This window comes from Carya illinoinensis, chromosome 3 (assembly GCF_018687715.1).
Source record: "Carya illinoinensis cultivar Pawnee chromosome 3, C.illinoinensisPawnee_v1, whole genome shotgun sequence".
Taxonomy (NCBI): Eukaryota; Viridiplantae; Streptophyta; class Magnoliopsida; order Fagales; family Juglandaceae; genus Carya; species Carya illinoinensis.
The window spans coordinates 12,951,398-12,968,054 of NC_056754.1; the positions used below are offsets into that span (position 1 = coordinate 12,951,398).

At 33.9% G+C, this 16,657-nt stretch overlaps 1 protein-coding gene and 1 long non-coding RNA gene across 3 annotated transcripts; both read right to left on the bottom strand.

Annotated features, from left to right (window-relative positions):
• Positions 1-321: 321 nt before the first annotated feature.
• On the bottom strand, positions 322-9,276 carry LOC122303314 (protein PSK SIMULATOR 1-like). Of its 2 annotated transcripts, none has more exons than XM_043115046.1 (13): positions 9,071-9,276; positions 8,598-8,988; positions 7,841-8,166; positions 7,593-7,685; positions 7,399-7,489; positions 6,448-6,538; positions 5,056-5,153; positions 3,382-3,451; positions 2,882-2,985; positions 1,574-1,690; positions 1,242-1,318; positions 1,094-1,138; positions 322-958 (listed from the first exon to the last, which is right to left on the bottom strand). In XM_043115046.1, the coding sequence occupies exons 2-13, from the start codon at positions 8,916-8,918 to the stop codon at positions 496-498; spliced, it is 1,896 nt and encodes a 631-aa protein (XP_042970980.1). In that variant the 5' UTR covers positions 8,919-8,988; positions 9,071-9,276; the 3' UTR covers positions 322-495. The 2 variants fall into 2 exon arrangements, with proteins under 2 accessions (XP_042970980.1, XP_042970981.1); XM_043115047.1 differs by having other exon boundaries at positions 8,598-8,995.
• A 5,398-nt stretch (positions 9,277-14,674) lies between these two features.
• On the bottom strand, positions 14,675-16,657 carry LOC122303935. Its single transcript, XR_006240859.1, has 3 exons — positions 16,142-16,657; positions 14,981-15,108; positions 14,675-14,820 (listed from the first exon to the last, which is right to left on the bottom strand). It is a non-coding gene; the product is annotated as an uncharacterized LOC122303935 (long non-coding RNA).

Below are 16,657 nucleotides of genomic sequence, written 5' to 3' on the forward strand. Positions count from 1 at the left end.
AATAGTAATTTCGTATGATGTGTCCGTGTTTCAATTTTGTGTTTGGGTTTATGGTTTGTATCCCGAACACTGTCCAAAATAAGAATTTTGATACATACATTCACCTTTACATATTTTTTACATATTTCGTTAATACGATTAGTCAAATTAATTATTTTATATTTAAAAAAATGACGCAGTCAATTATATTAATAAGATATAAAAAAAATGTAAAAGTTACTATATATAAAATTTTTGCCAAAACAATAGTTGAAGTCATGCTATGCCAAGTCAATCATTGACCTAATGCATGATAAAGAAATCCAGGGTGTGATGGATGGATGCACAGAAAGTTTACTCTTTTTTTTCTATATATAGTCTACATAAATAAAGTACATTTACACTAGGCAGACCGATTGTTTTTCACTTTTAACCCGTATTTGACTCTCTCACTCAACTTTAAAGGCCATTTACATTCTGTAAAGCATTTAAGCACGTCCATTATTTCAATCACATTCATGCGTGCCCCTTTTCAATGCCTAACAGAATGACAGGAAGGCCGGAAGATGGCTCATTAGAAGGCAGCAATTTCTTGCTTCTCCTCGAGGAGTGGTTGCAACTCTTGCTCAACCTACTTTGCTTTTCCAAGATGGCCTTCCCAGAGTTATTAAACTCCTGACTCTTACTGCCACCTGCTATCCGTCTTTTCTTACTTACACGCTGAAGCATCTCCTGCTCTTCGCTTGTTAGGATGGGTGGCTTGGCATTGGTGGATGGCTCTTGCTTGGGCTGCTGAGTTTTTGTTGACTTCTTCCCTCCACCGTTTGTAACAGACTTGCTTTGGTTGATTAATTGGTGAAGCCACAATACTAGATCAATTAGATAGGCTTCAGTTTTTTCCTTATCTGCATGGTGGAGTGTCTCAATTCTAATCACATCAGTCTGCACAGTGGCAGTGGCCCTCCTGTTTATCTCAGAACTGTATGAACGAAAATTCATATCTTATAAATAACATACAAAAAGAAATAACAATTCCCGGTTCATCTTACAAATAAAAAGGGTAAATTGACAACTTGCCAAGGAAGGGGAAAAAAAGGTTATTATTGTTACTCACCCGGTACTCGCCCACTCCCCAACCCAGCCAAAACCATGATGGGCCCTGATATAGTTTATATGCAACCAAAAGCAACATACTAATGATTAGACAAAAAGGCAAGACAATTTTCACTGATAGGAGTCAACAGAAAAGCAGGCCATCTTACTTGGCTGTGTTTGTGGCAATTGGAACGAGCCACTGCAAAGTCTTCTCCATCTCAGCTTTAATTTCAGTAGTAGTGAGCTACGGGAAACGAATTGCAATAGGAAACTCATCATCTTGAGTTGGGATAAGAATAATTTATATAAGGATGAATTCTATTTAAAGCACTATTCTAATTGATTGAACATGTAAGCGGACAAAAATCATGTATAATTTTTCCCAATAGGTGTGGGGCAGAGAGGCTTATACTCCTGGAGATTAGATTGGTACCCAAAGAGCCTTCAACGCCTTGTCCAAGGAAAAAAATTAACAAAATGCCATCAAATGAGATTATACCTCTACTTTAGCATGGAAAGGTTGTAGTTTAGAGCGTAGAGCTGATTTTATACTAGGTGGCAAGCTCTCGTATAATGCATCCCTTGTATTTGGAGCTGCAGAACTTGAGCGGAGTACCTGATTTCATCAAAGCCTGACTGAATAAACTCATTTAAAACTTTAGAAGTTGAATCACATAAAGTAGCAGATAACATGCTAACCAAGGAAATAACCAAAATTAGGTGATATTGGAGTTAATTTGGACAACAAAGTTTGGCTGGTGATCCAACACTTTTGTCATCAATTGTCTCAATCCATTTGGAAAAAACACTTGGGATAATGCAGCAAAATATTCCTCAAACAATATGGAGTTTTTCGAAGAAAGCATATAAGCCTAATGAGGCTACAATGGGAATAATCCCATAAATAAGACAAGTTTTCTGTTAAAATTCGTCTGTCCTTCAGTACTGAAGCCTGCCCCCTGGATGGAACAGTGTAGTAGTAGTCGGATTCACAATATCAGAGCTTCCTTCTCTTTGCCTTTGCATTTCCATTATCTGTGGCTTCTGATGTACTCAAGGAAGAAGATTGCCCATTTCAAGATGCAAAAAAATAAACAACAAACAAACATATCTTCGATAATTGGATGCCACATGTATCTGAAGCCACATATCCAAAATCATATCTTCGATAATCAATTCAATGCCTATCCAGCCTTTCAATTCTTCACTCCTAGGAATGATAATTAAGTACCTCTTCCATATTGCACCATTGCTAAATATTGTTGATGGACATTGGAGCATTTTTGCACCAAGAGAGCTGTGTCATTAAGTACCTTTGTATTTCAATGTAACAGCTCATGCTTTGGATCGAGGTGAAACTGGAGTCATTCAGAAGCTGATTCTTTAAGTAGGTTATAACAACCAATTCAAAAAATTTATTTGCAAGCACACTTCCTCATAACACATTCAAAAGTACTTATTCGATTACGAAGATATTCTTCCTAGCATCCCATGCTATTTAGCACTAAATGTACTTGACCTCATCTTCTTTCACAATTTGCAAATTGCCCCTCATCTTATCTCTCAATTTCTTCAAACCAGTATCCATATCTTGATTACAAGTTACTTTAAAATTCGCCAGATAAGCTAGATATTCCATACAAAGACCTGAGAAATTATGAGTTACTACAACAAACAGCGATAACAGCAATCATATAAGCTGATTACTAATTGTATTTCCAGGAAATCCAGAAGGAAAAAAAAAAAAAAAAAGGTGGAAGAAACTACATAACATGAAAAAGACAGTTAGAAGTGATGGCACACTTACAAGATTATCAATTTGGATGACTATGTTTGCATAATGCAATGAAAGTCCAGCAGGTCCCAATCTCTGGCAACTGCTCAGGGATTCATCTACTGGTTTGTGAGCATCTGAAAATTGCAGACAGAGAAACTTAATTAACACGTTTGTAATAACTATTAAGCATGGATCGCTCAAAAACCAACCAACACAATGGTGAACCTGGATTAACAGAAAAACAACCTTAAAATGTCACTTTAAGCCGCGTATTATTTCACAAAGGCCTAATACAAACCATTTGTTTCTGATCACACACTGATTAAAATTACTCAAATCCTGCCTTGCTTACTGAAGCTATCCTCGAAAATGAACTATAGGTGATGTATTTGACATGATAAACATGGTGATGACATTGATGATAATATTATTATAGGTATAATTGGATGTTTGAACAATATATTACTTAAAAAGATGAACATGAAACAAAGAAAGCTTAAACACAGTCAACACTCAAAATGCAGACATACCGGTACTGCTGAAGGTATTATGGATCTCTAAATGCAAGAAACGAACAATATCTACAAGCTTCTCCATCACCTGTAATCCAAATTATTGTATTTCTCAAGCTAATATTTTAAATTTGTATCTAAGGTAAAAATTCATTTGAGTACAACTACGGCAGAAAGAAAGATTAAAAGTACAATGGAAAGCTATTACAAATAACAAACAAAATATGCAAAATTGCATACAGAGAGTGCCATTATTAACACAGTATAGATATTTTGTAAGGCAATAGTTGCATTCTTGGCTTGTTTCTCTTCACTTTCTCACAATCTTCCCCACCCCTCTGGCGTCTACGCTGTGTCTTCTGTAATGAGTACTCCCCACTCTCACATGGCCTATGTGATTGGGTTGGTATAACACCAACTCTGATGCTCCACATACCAGATTCCTCTTGACTCTCACCTTGTGAGAAATTTAGCTGCCTATTCTCTCCACAATCTAGCTTGCCTAAGTACAAACACTCAAAGAAAGTACCTTTGCCTGAGATCCATTCATTCTCTCGCCCACTTTCACTGCTTAATTTCCTAATCGCTTTGTCATTTTTTCTGTCAATAAAAATTGTTGACAAGCTATAGCTCATGCTACAGATCTATAAAAATTACGACATCACAGGGAAGCCTTCTGCTTTACAAATCAAATTCTTTGGGCCCATTTTCACGTTACCTATACAATGTTTCTTGACACAATCAATCAGAAAGCCCCAAGGGAGCATTATTATAGGAGCCCAAACTATGTGATTGAATAAATCCTCTCCTATCTTTTGTGGTTCATGGACTGTTTCTTGTTCCCCTTCTTCAAAATCTGATTCGTATTGTTCATAGCGAAATCACACTAAATTATTGTTAAATTTTATGATTACGATGTAGGATCACATCTAGCATTTCCTCTTTCCATCTATGACCCAGAAGAACAAGTGGAGAATGACCTTTGGTCAGGTGGAAGCAGGTGTCTCACACCTTTCTGCTTCTGCACCCTCAGTCTTAACCAGTGTCTCTGAATATGAGGTATTTGGACCACGGTATATGCGATCAACAGTGGTTCTTGGTCCATTTAAAACCGGGTTGCAAATCATTTTCTCCACCCTATCCTAAGGCTCCGTTTGGATAGTGGAGTGTTATAAGAATAATCCACTACTATTAATTATTTTATCATTACTTTTCACTACTTTTTACTACTATTCACTGCTATTCAATATTTTATCATTACTATTTCATTATTTTTTAACTACTATTCACAGAATATTTGAGATCACCTCACTACCCAAATGCAATCTAAGAGACAAGTAATTCATTTCTGGGCCCATTTTAGTATGGGACCTAAACTTGATGACTTAAACCAATCTTTTAGGGAGTGGAAGTCTGTTAAATGATTAAAAAATATCATCATTTTTCCAAAAAAAAAATGGATATAATCCTTTTTATATAAGTAGTCAAGGATTTTATTGAGCAAAAGACAGTCCAAGTACATAAGACACATTCAAGAGAAACACCTAACTAGAAATGAACGGTATGTTAGCAACACCAACCAACAGATCTAAAGGTCAAAAAATCCAATAAGATATTATTCATAAATTAGTGTTAAACACATTGAGTTAACAATTTCTCCAGAAAAGCTATTCAGGACGGTAGTAAAGTTACCTCTTCCATACTTCTGGACCAGAGGGATTTTTTCTTTAAATTTTTTACTTGCTTTTTTTGGCTTTTCAGTTCTGCCTTCATGATCCCAAGGTTGTCACCTACATGACAAATAAAAATGGATAATATAGATGAATCTTCATATTTATTTACAAAACTAATATTCTCCATGTCATTTTACTGCAAACAAAAACTCTCTAACTCTGAGTTACAATACATAAAAATATAGTAAAACTTTTGGACGAACTCTTACCAAGTATTATTAAAATCATAAAGGGTGCATTTTGTTCAGAAAAAAATGGTTGTATTTTTTAATTTGGGTGGGGATGGACCCCTTGGGTCCCTCTATCTCTGCCCCAAAGTTACATGTATAAAAAGTCAGACAAACTTAGTGCTCGTTTGGAAGTATCTTAGAATTCTGTGAATAGTAGTGAAATGGTTTGTAAATAGTAGTGAAATGGTTTGAGTTAAGATGTTTATTGGGTTTTGGTAAAGGAAAGAAAAAAAGATAAATAAAAATATTATAAAGTTAAAAAATTGTCTGAATATAATTTTTTACTATTATTTTTGTTTTCTAGTTTGAAAAAGTTTGTAAAGATTAGGTAATGATTAGAAGAAAAATTTGAAAATTTGAAATTGAAAAGTATTTTGTGTTTGAGTAATGTTTGAGAAAGAAATTGTGAGAAGTTTTGAACAGCTTACATTACGCAAAAGTACCCCTAGATTAGGTTTTAGTTCTAACTTCCATTGTGATCGGCTTTCATAGAATTAAAATCTGTTTTAAATTCCTTGTGGAATTATTTCCTTTGGGAAGATGTAAATTTTATTATTTATTTTATATCTTAACACTCCTCCTCACGTATGGGCTAGACTCCCCCTTAATGGATGGCCCAATACATGGAATATTTAATTAAATGGAATAGAGTGTAGAGTCAGGATTCGAACTCAGGACTTCTACTCTGATGCTATGTGAAATCAACACTTGTCCCAAAAGCTTAAACTGACGAGAGGAGATAGATTTTATTATTTATTTTATGTCTTAACATAGGACATATTCAAGAGAAACACCTAACTAGTAATCTCTTTTTCCCAATATCTTTAATAGTCATTTACAGTTCCATTCCAAATATGTTTCATGCCTGGTGTTAAATCATCTTTTCCAATTCATATGACCAAAAATAAAATTCCAGTTGTTTCTATCAAGTTAAAAAATGTAACTAAAAACTTTTCTGTTCTAATCTCTAATGTTTCAAGAAGATCTTTATTTCCAGGAATAACAGTAGACCTAGTGACTACTCCCAACACTAAAATGAAAAAAAAATAGAAATAATGAGTGTGTGCCTCTGCATGAAATGAACAGCTGCATTTTGCAACCCCCAAAAAAAAAGCAATCACCTCTCTGACTGGCAAATGAACTGTCCTCCTGACACCTACGCTGATATTCTTGCTGGAATCGGTCCAATGCATTCAATTCATGGTATAATTCCTGAGAACAGAAGAAACATAAGAGTTTTCTTCCTTTAAGATTTGAGTCAGTTATATGCTTAATCAATTGCTTACAGTCTGGAGATATGAACCACACATAATGATCCTACATTATGTCCTTCATTTGCAGCAGCTGAAGAGTGTATTAAATGAATTGAACCTTAACTACTGCATCACTCAACATGGAATGGAGAGAGAGCAACACCGCTGCTTCCCAAATATAGTTTAAAAAATTAAAGTTTATTTAAATTTCCTTTGTTAAACGTCATCTGTGGAGTTGGATTTTCCAAAAGCAGTCACTAAAGGTTCCTCTCAATAAGAACAGGCTTGCTAACCTACCAGTCGGATCATTCTGAATACAAGTACAACAATCCAGCGAAAAGCAGTCTTAAAGGTGATGCCATACTCTGAATACTCACCCAATGAAAATCAATACTGTTTAACCCCGCAAAGTACACAGAATTTGAGCAAGATTTCCCCATTAATATTCATGCAGGACACAATGTGGCTATACTACTAACCAACACATAAACTATTCACTCTTTTCCGTTTATCTACACCTATAGAAATAAATTTTACATGTCTATTCCCACACCAAAAATTATCTCAGATTGTTGAGCAAAAGAAAAAAAAAAAAAAAAAAACTAGGTTGGCAAAAATATATATAACTGGATCTCTCATATGCTTGCAACTGAGATTACCTATTTAAAAAAAAGAGAACAAATTTTCAGGGCCATCAATTCAGCTTCCAGAGACATTCAAAAGATTTGTGAATCCAAAGTTTATTCATCCAAACTTTCACTTTCTAATCCCTTCTGAACCAAACAATTTCTCCCATACAAAACAAAGGACAATACTCACAGCTGTAAACTGAACCGATGTCATGAGTTGTTGCATCACCAAATCTGCCTCTTCCTTCAGTTGATTTTGAGGGTTGAGTTCTCTGCTGATCCTGGAAAGTGTATCAGAAAGTCACCAAGTAAGGAGAGTGCTGTAACTTGACATGTATATCGGACTTTATAGCAAAACAAAATAATTGAGCAAAATGATGTTACTTCTCAAAATAGCGGTCCAAGTTGTGCCACTGAGCATCTTTACAACGATTTCCGAAACGAATCACCTCTCCTGAAAATATTTTCAACTCCTCCCTGGAAATGTAATTTAATAATTTATCTAAGAATGAAGTCCCAAAAAAACAAAGAAAATGATTGTATGAAAATTATTACAAGCAACATCAACCATGGGAAGAAAACCACAAAATGCAAGGCTATCATAAAGATTAGCTACCGCATCCACTATCCACCTTTTGTCAGCTGCAACTATCCGTAGGAGTTCATCCATATCTGTTGAAACTAAATGTTGCACACCTTCTGAAGGAAGCACCACTTCTTTCAGTTGCCTAATGCTTCTTTTTGAGAGGGATTGCATCAAATTCGAACCTTTCATAATCGTGTTTGCAACTTCAAATGCTAAAATAGTAATTTCATTGCCTTTAGTTGCTGCTCCGATAACAAAACCACTTCCTGAATTCAAATTCGTCATGCTGCTTCCAAGCGTGTCCAAGACTTCTACTGCCTTTCCAAGCCCAAGACTTCCAGCCTTCCCTAACCGGGAACTGACCTCTGAGACCTGCAATATTACACTGATTAGAGCTCTTTTACTGGGAACTGATTAGGGCATCGTGATGCCTTTACTAACCAAACAGAACAGAGAAGTAACGAAGTAGACTCTAGTAAAAGTGGGAAGTCGAAAGCAGCAGACAGCAACAATCTCCATGAAGCATGCACTTTAGAATTATGGTTCTCTGCAATTCTCTCTCTCTCTCTCTCCTCTCCCCCATCCCCCCCCCCCCCCCCCCCCCCCCCCCCCCCTCCTTCCAAAAAAACAACACCACAAGCCAAAAGTCACGAAGTATACAAGAGATGCAGAAATAGAGAGCTATAACATCAAAGAAAAACACGTGTAGATTGATTATTCTGAAATAACTCATTCATTCAACGGTGATAAAAAGTGAAACTGATAATAAGAATATAAAAATCTTTTTGCCAAGAAACACCTACCTTTGCCACAGCTGCCTGCTTCGACCTTACTGATCTGGATTTCAGTGACAATGGCCCCCCCGGGTTGTAGCGAGGAATTCCATCATAGAAATCATCCGGACCAGTCGCCCCGTAAAGACCTGCTGCTGACGCACGCGTTTCACTATTCGCAACGGGTTCTTGCGTCTCCTTCTTTGGTTCTCGTACTTCGTACGTCTGCGGTGGCGGAGCAGTCAAATTACTACTCTTCTGCACATTCGACTGGAAACGATTACCGGTGTACCCATTCGCTTTAGAAACGGCGTACTTCTCATTGGAACTCCTTGAACACAGCCCTCCCATCGTCACCAATCACCACAATCACACAGAAAACGCTCAGTTCATGGGAACGAAGACCTTTTTTTCTCGAAGTCTGTTACATGCACCGCCGAGATGGCTTGATCAAATAGGATCAAAAAAATAGATAGGAATATGGGAAACCGAGTAAATCTTACCAGGGGCAACGACAGAGAGGGGGGGAATATTGAGGCGATGGCGGTGGTTGGTGAAGTCTATGGAATCGGCAAGGAAAGTCCACCCTCCTGGGTCCAATCGGGTAGTTAATTATTGATATTGGATCGCTCCGGAAGGGGAGGGAGAGCGGGTAAAAGACCCTCCTTTGCCTTCTGCTTATGGGCATGGACTACCGGCTTAGACTTGGAGCTGTGAGGTTATACATATTCAAACATGGCGGCTGATTTTTATTTTGTTTTTTTATTTCTTAAATACATTTGTTTTTTTTTTTTTCCGTTCCCACCTTCGGAGAAAGTTTTTCATGCAGTTCACATTGCATAAATTTTAAAATAAAAATTATTCTCTCGGATATAAAGATTTGTATGAGATTTATTTATTTAAAATTTATATAAATTATTTCTCTTTTAAATATCATTGAAGATAATAAAATTTAAAATGAAAAATGCATTACCATTTATTCTCAAACTAACCATCAAAATTAAATTAAGATGTCAAATAAAAAAATAATAATAATTAAAAAATAATGTGTTAATTTTGATATTTTTGAGATATAAAGTTATATATTAAATATTCAAATTATTAAGTATCGCTAAAAAAATAACAAGTTAAATTAAAATGAAAAATACTAAGTTTTTAATAATTGAGAAATATAAGGAGAATTTTATTAATCTTAGATTATAATTTAAGAATGCTTTTAGGTTTTTTCTTACTTCTTATAGGCAATGGATGATAGATGGATGCATGGCTGCCCGACTTGGAAACGGAATCAGCGCTGCAGGCTGCTAGGACCGGCTCGCTTCGGTAATGACCAGCCAAGAATGACGTGAATTGGCGGTGCCCAATGTGGACTGCTCACCTTTGCTTTCTCCACCGGAATGGTCTTTTCTGAAGCCCCCGTTCCCATATGAATATGTAATGATTTTTTTAAATTAGTATATATGAATACTAACACACACACACACACACACACACACACACACACACATATATATTAAATATAAAAAAAAATACTTTATCTATAAAATAATTATATAAAAAAGAAATCTCACAAATTAATGTGACTTGATATAATACGTTAAATTGTAAAGTTACTTTTATTATAAAATAAATCTAACGAATTTCATAAAATTACATTAGTTTGTATGTTTATTTCGTGTAATCTCTTGATGTATGTAGCAGTTCTCAAATAAATAACCATTTTCCTTTCATTCATGAAATATAAATATTAAACCCATCGATAGAGATTAGAGGGTTCCAATAGTGTGTTCCGAATCCTTTTTTTTTTTTTAACTTAATAATTAAGGAAATATTTTTTAATAATATTGTGAATTTTTTTTTAAAAAAAAAGATATTCAATAATATAAAAAAATGAATAAAAATATTAAAAAGATTGCTCTTCTCGGGACCGAGCTTGTGCTACACTGCTTTTCATGAAATCAACAATTACAAAACTCTTCAACAAGTGTTTTCATATCCTTAATGGTATTCAGTGCATCACATTCAAATATAACACAAGTTAGACCAATTTCCTTACAAAAGGTTGTTGCTCTCCATAAAGCATTGAGTTATGCTAGTACTGGTTGAGAGACAAAAAAACAGTGTAGCTCTCCATATTCTTCAAAGTTTCGGATTACAAACCCACCACTCATCTTTGAAAGATTCACATCTAAAACTGCATTCCAATTAGCTTTTACAAATCCCTTGTTGGTTTCTACCATGTTACATTTCTGTTTATGGTGCTACCTGTTTCAATTGGAGCTCTTGATAAAAATTGTGCCTTTTGATACTCCGCGAATTCAACTTTAGCATGACTATAAATCGTGGTAGCACTATCAAACTTCCCATAAAATACAATAGCATTTCTTCTAAACCATATTCTTCTTAAAACATAGGTTATTTCTTCCAATTCATGCTTCTGTAATCTGCTGACCCGCTTCTTTGAAAGAGTTAAAAAAAATCTTCCTCTATACATGGCCATTTATGTAACAAGCTTTGAGAGTCTGCCCAAACATCAGACATAACATTGCATGTCCATAAAGCATGACTTGTTGACTCCTCCACCAGCTCACGGATTGGGCACATCCCACTGTCAATGACCTTTCTAGCATATATGTTCTTTTTTGTTGGAAGAGCCTCATTAGCTACTTTCCATTGAAAAACTTTTACTGTATTATGCACTTGCAAACTCCATATATTCTTTCACCCTTTTGCAGCAGTTTTATGAATCATGATGTGATGGTCCACCCTTATGCTCTTTCAATCTATCAACTGGCTAATAGTAGGCGCTTTTAACAGTAAGCAAACCATGTTTGCTAAGTTTCCAGAACATTTTATCTTTAGATCTTGACTTACTCAGAGGGAGCCCACAAATAACTGCAGCTTCTTCTTTATCCATCACTTCATTAATCAGCTTTGAATCCCAGCATCCTTTACCTTTATCTATAAGTGCACTCATTGTCAAATCCTTATAAAGAATTTTAACAAGGGACTGTACTTTATAAGAGCTTAGTATGGGCAACCATTGATCACCCCATATTTTAATTTTAAGATCATTGCCTACTCTCCACCTTAGTCTTTCTTTAATCAAATATCTTGAACCCCATATACTTCTCTAAATATATGATGGACTCTTTCCAAATATATAAGAATATGAATAACAATTTTTTAAAATTATATAATTCTATCTGAAAGCTACATTTGACATAACTTAATTTAAAAGATAAATTTTAAAATTTAAATCTTTTAAATCAAATTAGAGCAAAGTCCAAAATGATATAACCAAATGATTGGTTAGCCCATATAGATGATGTTTGGTGTAAAAATCTGGAAATAGCATTACCCTTTTAAATTACTTTAGGAGAGACTCGAGTGGAAAAGAGAGTGTGGATTGGGAGCACTGTGCACGAGCGGCTTTGGGATGTAGGGGTCTTGCTGGTGTGACTGGTACTTAATTTATTAACAGTCATAAATTATTTTAACTGCCATTAACTGTTATTCAAAAGTCACAATTTTTTTCTAAAAATGTACCTTAATGGTTCTTATCAACACATTTAAGGAGAGACCCTTTTTAGTAGAATGATAAATATTTCTTGTAGTTTAATTCATTAAGTGCATAATGCAATCTAACAACATAATAATTTAAGGATTTCATTGTATTTTGGAGACTCTTTTTGCCTTAACCTAATCAAACCAATTAATCCAAATCAAAATTTGTCTAAAAGAAAAATATATCATCTTCCACCATTTAAGCAAAATTTCAATTTTGATTCTGTTCTAGAGGGGATAAAATATTTCAGCTCATGATGGATTTTAAGCTCAACCCAAGAATGGGGTCTCTTCAAGAGAAAAGAGAGAGAGAAGGAAGGGGGGAAGAAGGCTGAGGAGGAAAAATGGTATTAAGAAAAAAAGTGGAGATGTGATGTAAATAAGAGAAGATGAGACATAAAGCAAGAGAGGAGTAGGGAATAAAAGGGAGCATCTAGATGACTTTTCGAGGGAACTTCGACTGCTCCTTCAACTTCTTTACCCTCACAACAGGGACTCCACTAGATGATAAACCTCCAATCTCTATTGGATGATAGAGTTTCAATTTCCATTATACAGCGAGGATAAGAGACCGTGAAAATTATAAAAAAATCATATTATAATGAATTTTTCCCTCCCAAAACCCATAGATGTAGACATTATGCCGAATCACGTAAATTTGTGTGTCATTGTCTCTTTATTTTTTCTACATTTATTTACAGCTCATTGTCATGGACGTACACGTGAACATCGTACGACATCACTGAACCACCGTCGGGGGTTCCATATAATACCAATCGAGGTCCGAATAGTCTCAATGGGCCAAGAATGACTCTTTCTCATATTTTGGCCTATTGTACTATTTTTTAGTGTTAACATTTTCATTTTTCCGACACGGCACTATGACAATTTCTTTTTGTGAATATTTGAATTTGAAGTTGATAAACATCGTAAAAGTTATTGAGATTTATAAAACTTTAAAAGTATAACAAATATATCATCTAAATAGTTTTCAAAAAATATATATACGTAAAGAGAAATAATAGTTGCAGTCGTGAGTGTGTAAGTAATATGCAATCATTTTGAAAAAAGTGAATAAATATAGAACTCATATGAATAATAATAATTTTTTAATAATAGATCTCTCTTTTTTTTAAGTCAATATGCGTACTCTACGACTGTATGTAACATTACTCGTACGTGTATATATCTAAAAACAACTAGAGAAACTTTAATTATTTGAAATTCTTATCTAGAATTACTCATCAAGTCTTAACAAATAGTAGTTTACGGATCAAAGTGTCTGTACTGTCTTTCGTTTTCTTACCATTATATTTTGCTCAAATTGAGATAAAGTTGGAGTTAGATTGACCTAAAAATAAAACACCTACAAAAACCCATGTCAATACCTTGCACATAGTGAATTATCAACGACTATTTTGTCATCTCTTGATAGCCCATAGGCAGCTCGAACTTTATTAAAGTGTTTGTATAATATAATTTAATTCTAAAGATAAGTTAAATTTAAATTTTATAAATTAGATCTTAATATTTAAGTAATATGAATTGTGCGCTTCACTTACCAGCTTAAGAATATAATAACTCTTTCGTCAATATCCCTTTAAAAAATTAATGAAAAATTAACGAAAGTATCTAATTGTGAGTTTTTTTTTAGAAAATATATTTATGAGTTTTATTTTTTATACACACAGCACACTGCTAAAGTGAAAGCTTTCCACACCAACTATGTTAAAAATGATTGGTGTTTTAATTTTTTTTTAGAAGTTATAATAGATCACATTATAAGTGGTGTGCTAACACACCGACTTATGTGTAGTCAAACTTTTTCAAAGAGAAAAACTATTTATCATCCCTACACCACACACCAATATATGATTTATTATTTTTATCTTTCTATTTAAACACACACATATCTTTCTATAATATAAAGCCTCTATCTCACTGCTACAGTAAATTTCTAATTCCGTTTCTGTTTCCTCTACTTTTTGTGTATATTGTCAGTGCAATTCTGTTTGAATTGTATTTATTATATAATTATTTTAGTCTATTGACAGTCCACTCATGTTCTTTCTGGTCCACTTATGTCCATTTCCAATACATGATTAAGCAGCTATCAGTACAACCTATCCATAATTAGTGCATGCATACAGATAACGTGTATAGGTAGACCAAGGAGGATTTCTATAGATCCCTGGTCAGTGCATTAGTGCATGCGTATAGTAACCTGGTCAATGCATCAGTGCATGTGTATAATAACATTTAATGTTTAAATCTGCAGACAGTAACGTTTAAGACATGCATGTCTTACACGTGCTCTCTGCTGAAAAAAGAACAAAAACTAGACATGCATACGGTAACCCACTAAAAATTCAAAAAATACAATCTACATGCAGGAAATACAATCTATAAAACACATTAAAAAATTATCCTTAATAATTAGAAAATTCATAAAATACAATCGATCTCATCTAGCCAATAAATAAATCAAAACCTAGAAAACAAATAAAAAATCACAAAAACTATTAAATTGATCTCATTGGGTAAAAAAAAAAAAAAAAATCCACGTATCTGTTTTACATTCTGATAACTGTACTCATTATTGAAGAAGAAAAATTAAAAGATGAAAAAGAAATAAAAGGCTACTTTCATAATAGTCATGACTCATCACATTCTTTTCAACACTTCCCTGCACAAGTAAAATTAAGTCTATGTCACAAATTTAAATAAAGAGGCTTTATATAAAACTTCTTTATCTCAATCAATTAAAACAATATTAATAATAAAAGCAATGCATGTGTATTATCATCTTCCACTAAATTTTGTCTTCATTTTTTCTTTTCCCATACCTGTTTCATCGGTTTTCCAGCAGAGAGATTTGGTTGCAGCAGTTTATTTGCTTGCAGCAGTGGTTTTGCAGGGTATTGCCATCTTCCACACTGCATGTGTATTGCCATCTTCCACTAAATTTTGTCTTCTGTATTGAAAACAATGGTATCAAGTAATTGGGCAGACACAGACATCATATAAATATGACTAAAGGTATACAATAATAGATTATAAGTCAGCCACTACTACATCATGAATCCGCAGAGAGTAAGATCTTTCATAATAGTCATGGCTTATGTTTTTTTTTTCCCATAGTTGTTTCATCGATTTTCCAACAGAGAGATTTGGTTGTAGCAGTTTATTTGGTTGCAGCAGTAGTTTTGTAGGGTGATAGGATGTCTGGATGATTAAGGACAACATGCACCTTAAAAGGGTCTTTATGGCTCATTTGTGTTCACTTCTAGCTTGTCTCGTATAGCCTATTTGGTTTTTCTTTAGAGGTACATATTTTCTTAGTGTTATTTCTTTTTTCATGGTAAGAAAAATCTGCCTACACGTAATCTGCCTAAGAAAAACTTTTATACTTTCCTGTGCATTCTTACAGTTTGTGGGTCAAAATGTGGGCTATATTCAAGACTTTCAGAGTTTCACATATTTCTAGTTTTTATCTTTGTAAGTATATCTTTCATTTGCTGTTGTTCAGATTTGTGCTATCTTTAGTTTGGTTCATGATGGTTCATGTTGTATATAAGAAGGTGCAATATATGAAAAGATCTAAAAACATAATGGGTTCTGTTTCTGGCTTGGTTATGTTCTATGTTGTGCTTGGTTATGTTATTATTAACTCTTACAGTGTCTTATTTCTACTTATGTGTTTTGCTGTACTTGTTTTCTTAATTCTTTTAATTTTTTTTTGTTATGTTCAGTTGTGTCTTTTTGACTTGGTTATGTTCAATGTTGTGCTTGGTTATATTTTTATGTTCTAAGAAGATGACAAACTCTACACTAAGCAAACCAAAAAGCTGTATTTGTTTTTATTTCTACTTGTGTGTTCTGTTGTATTTGTTTTTTTTTAAACAATGGCATGCAGACTAAAAAATGCGTGCAAACCAGAAAAAGTTGTTCTCGATATTGATGAGTACATAGATGAGTACATAGATTATATGGGAAAAAAAACTTACCCAGATCTGTTCTAGGCCACGTCTCCCTCACATGCATTGTGGTAAAAATCAATGCAAAACAAGAAAAGAAACAAGCAAATTAGCTCAAGAAATAAAATAAAAAAATAGAAAATAAAGAACAATTATACAGATTATAGATAATAACACGAACAAATATAAGCTTTACAACACTGCATTATAAAAAAGATTTTATTTTCTAACTCATCTAAAAATCACACATGCAAAAACAGCAATAAGCTAGTTGAAAAAGCATCACATTTATAACTGGCAGCAACAATGTGCAAACCAAAATAATAAAACCCATAATTTTTTTAAGATGACAAGTCATGAGAAGTATTTGTTATAATATATGTTTCTTAATTTCCATGCATCTAAATTTATATATATATTGATCACATCTAAATCTAAAATAAATAGCTTATGGTCTATTGAACACATCAACATTAACCAAGCTAAATTATACATCTATCCATATATAAACTGCAAACCATCATGAACTTCAAACCCAAAATTCAA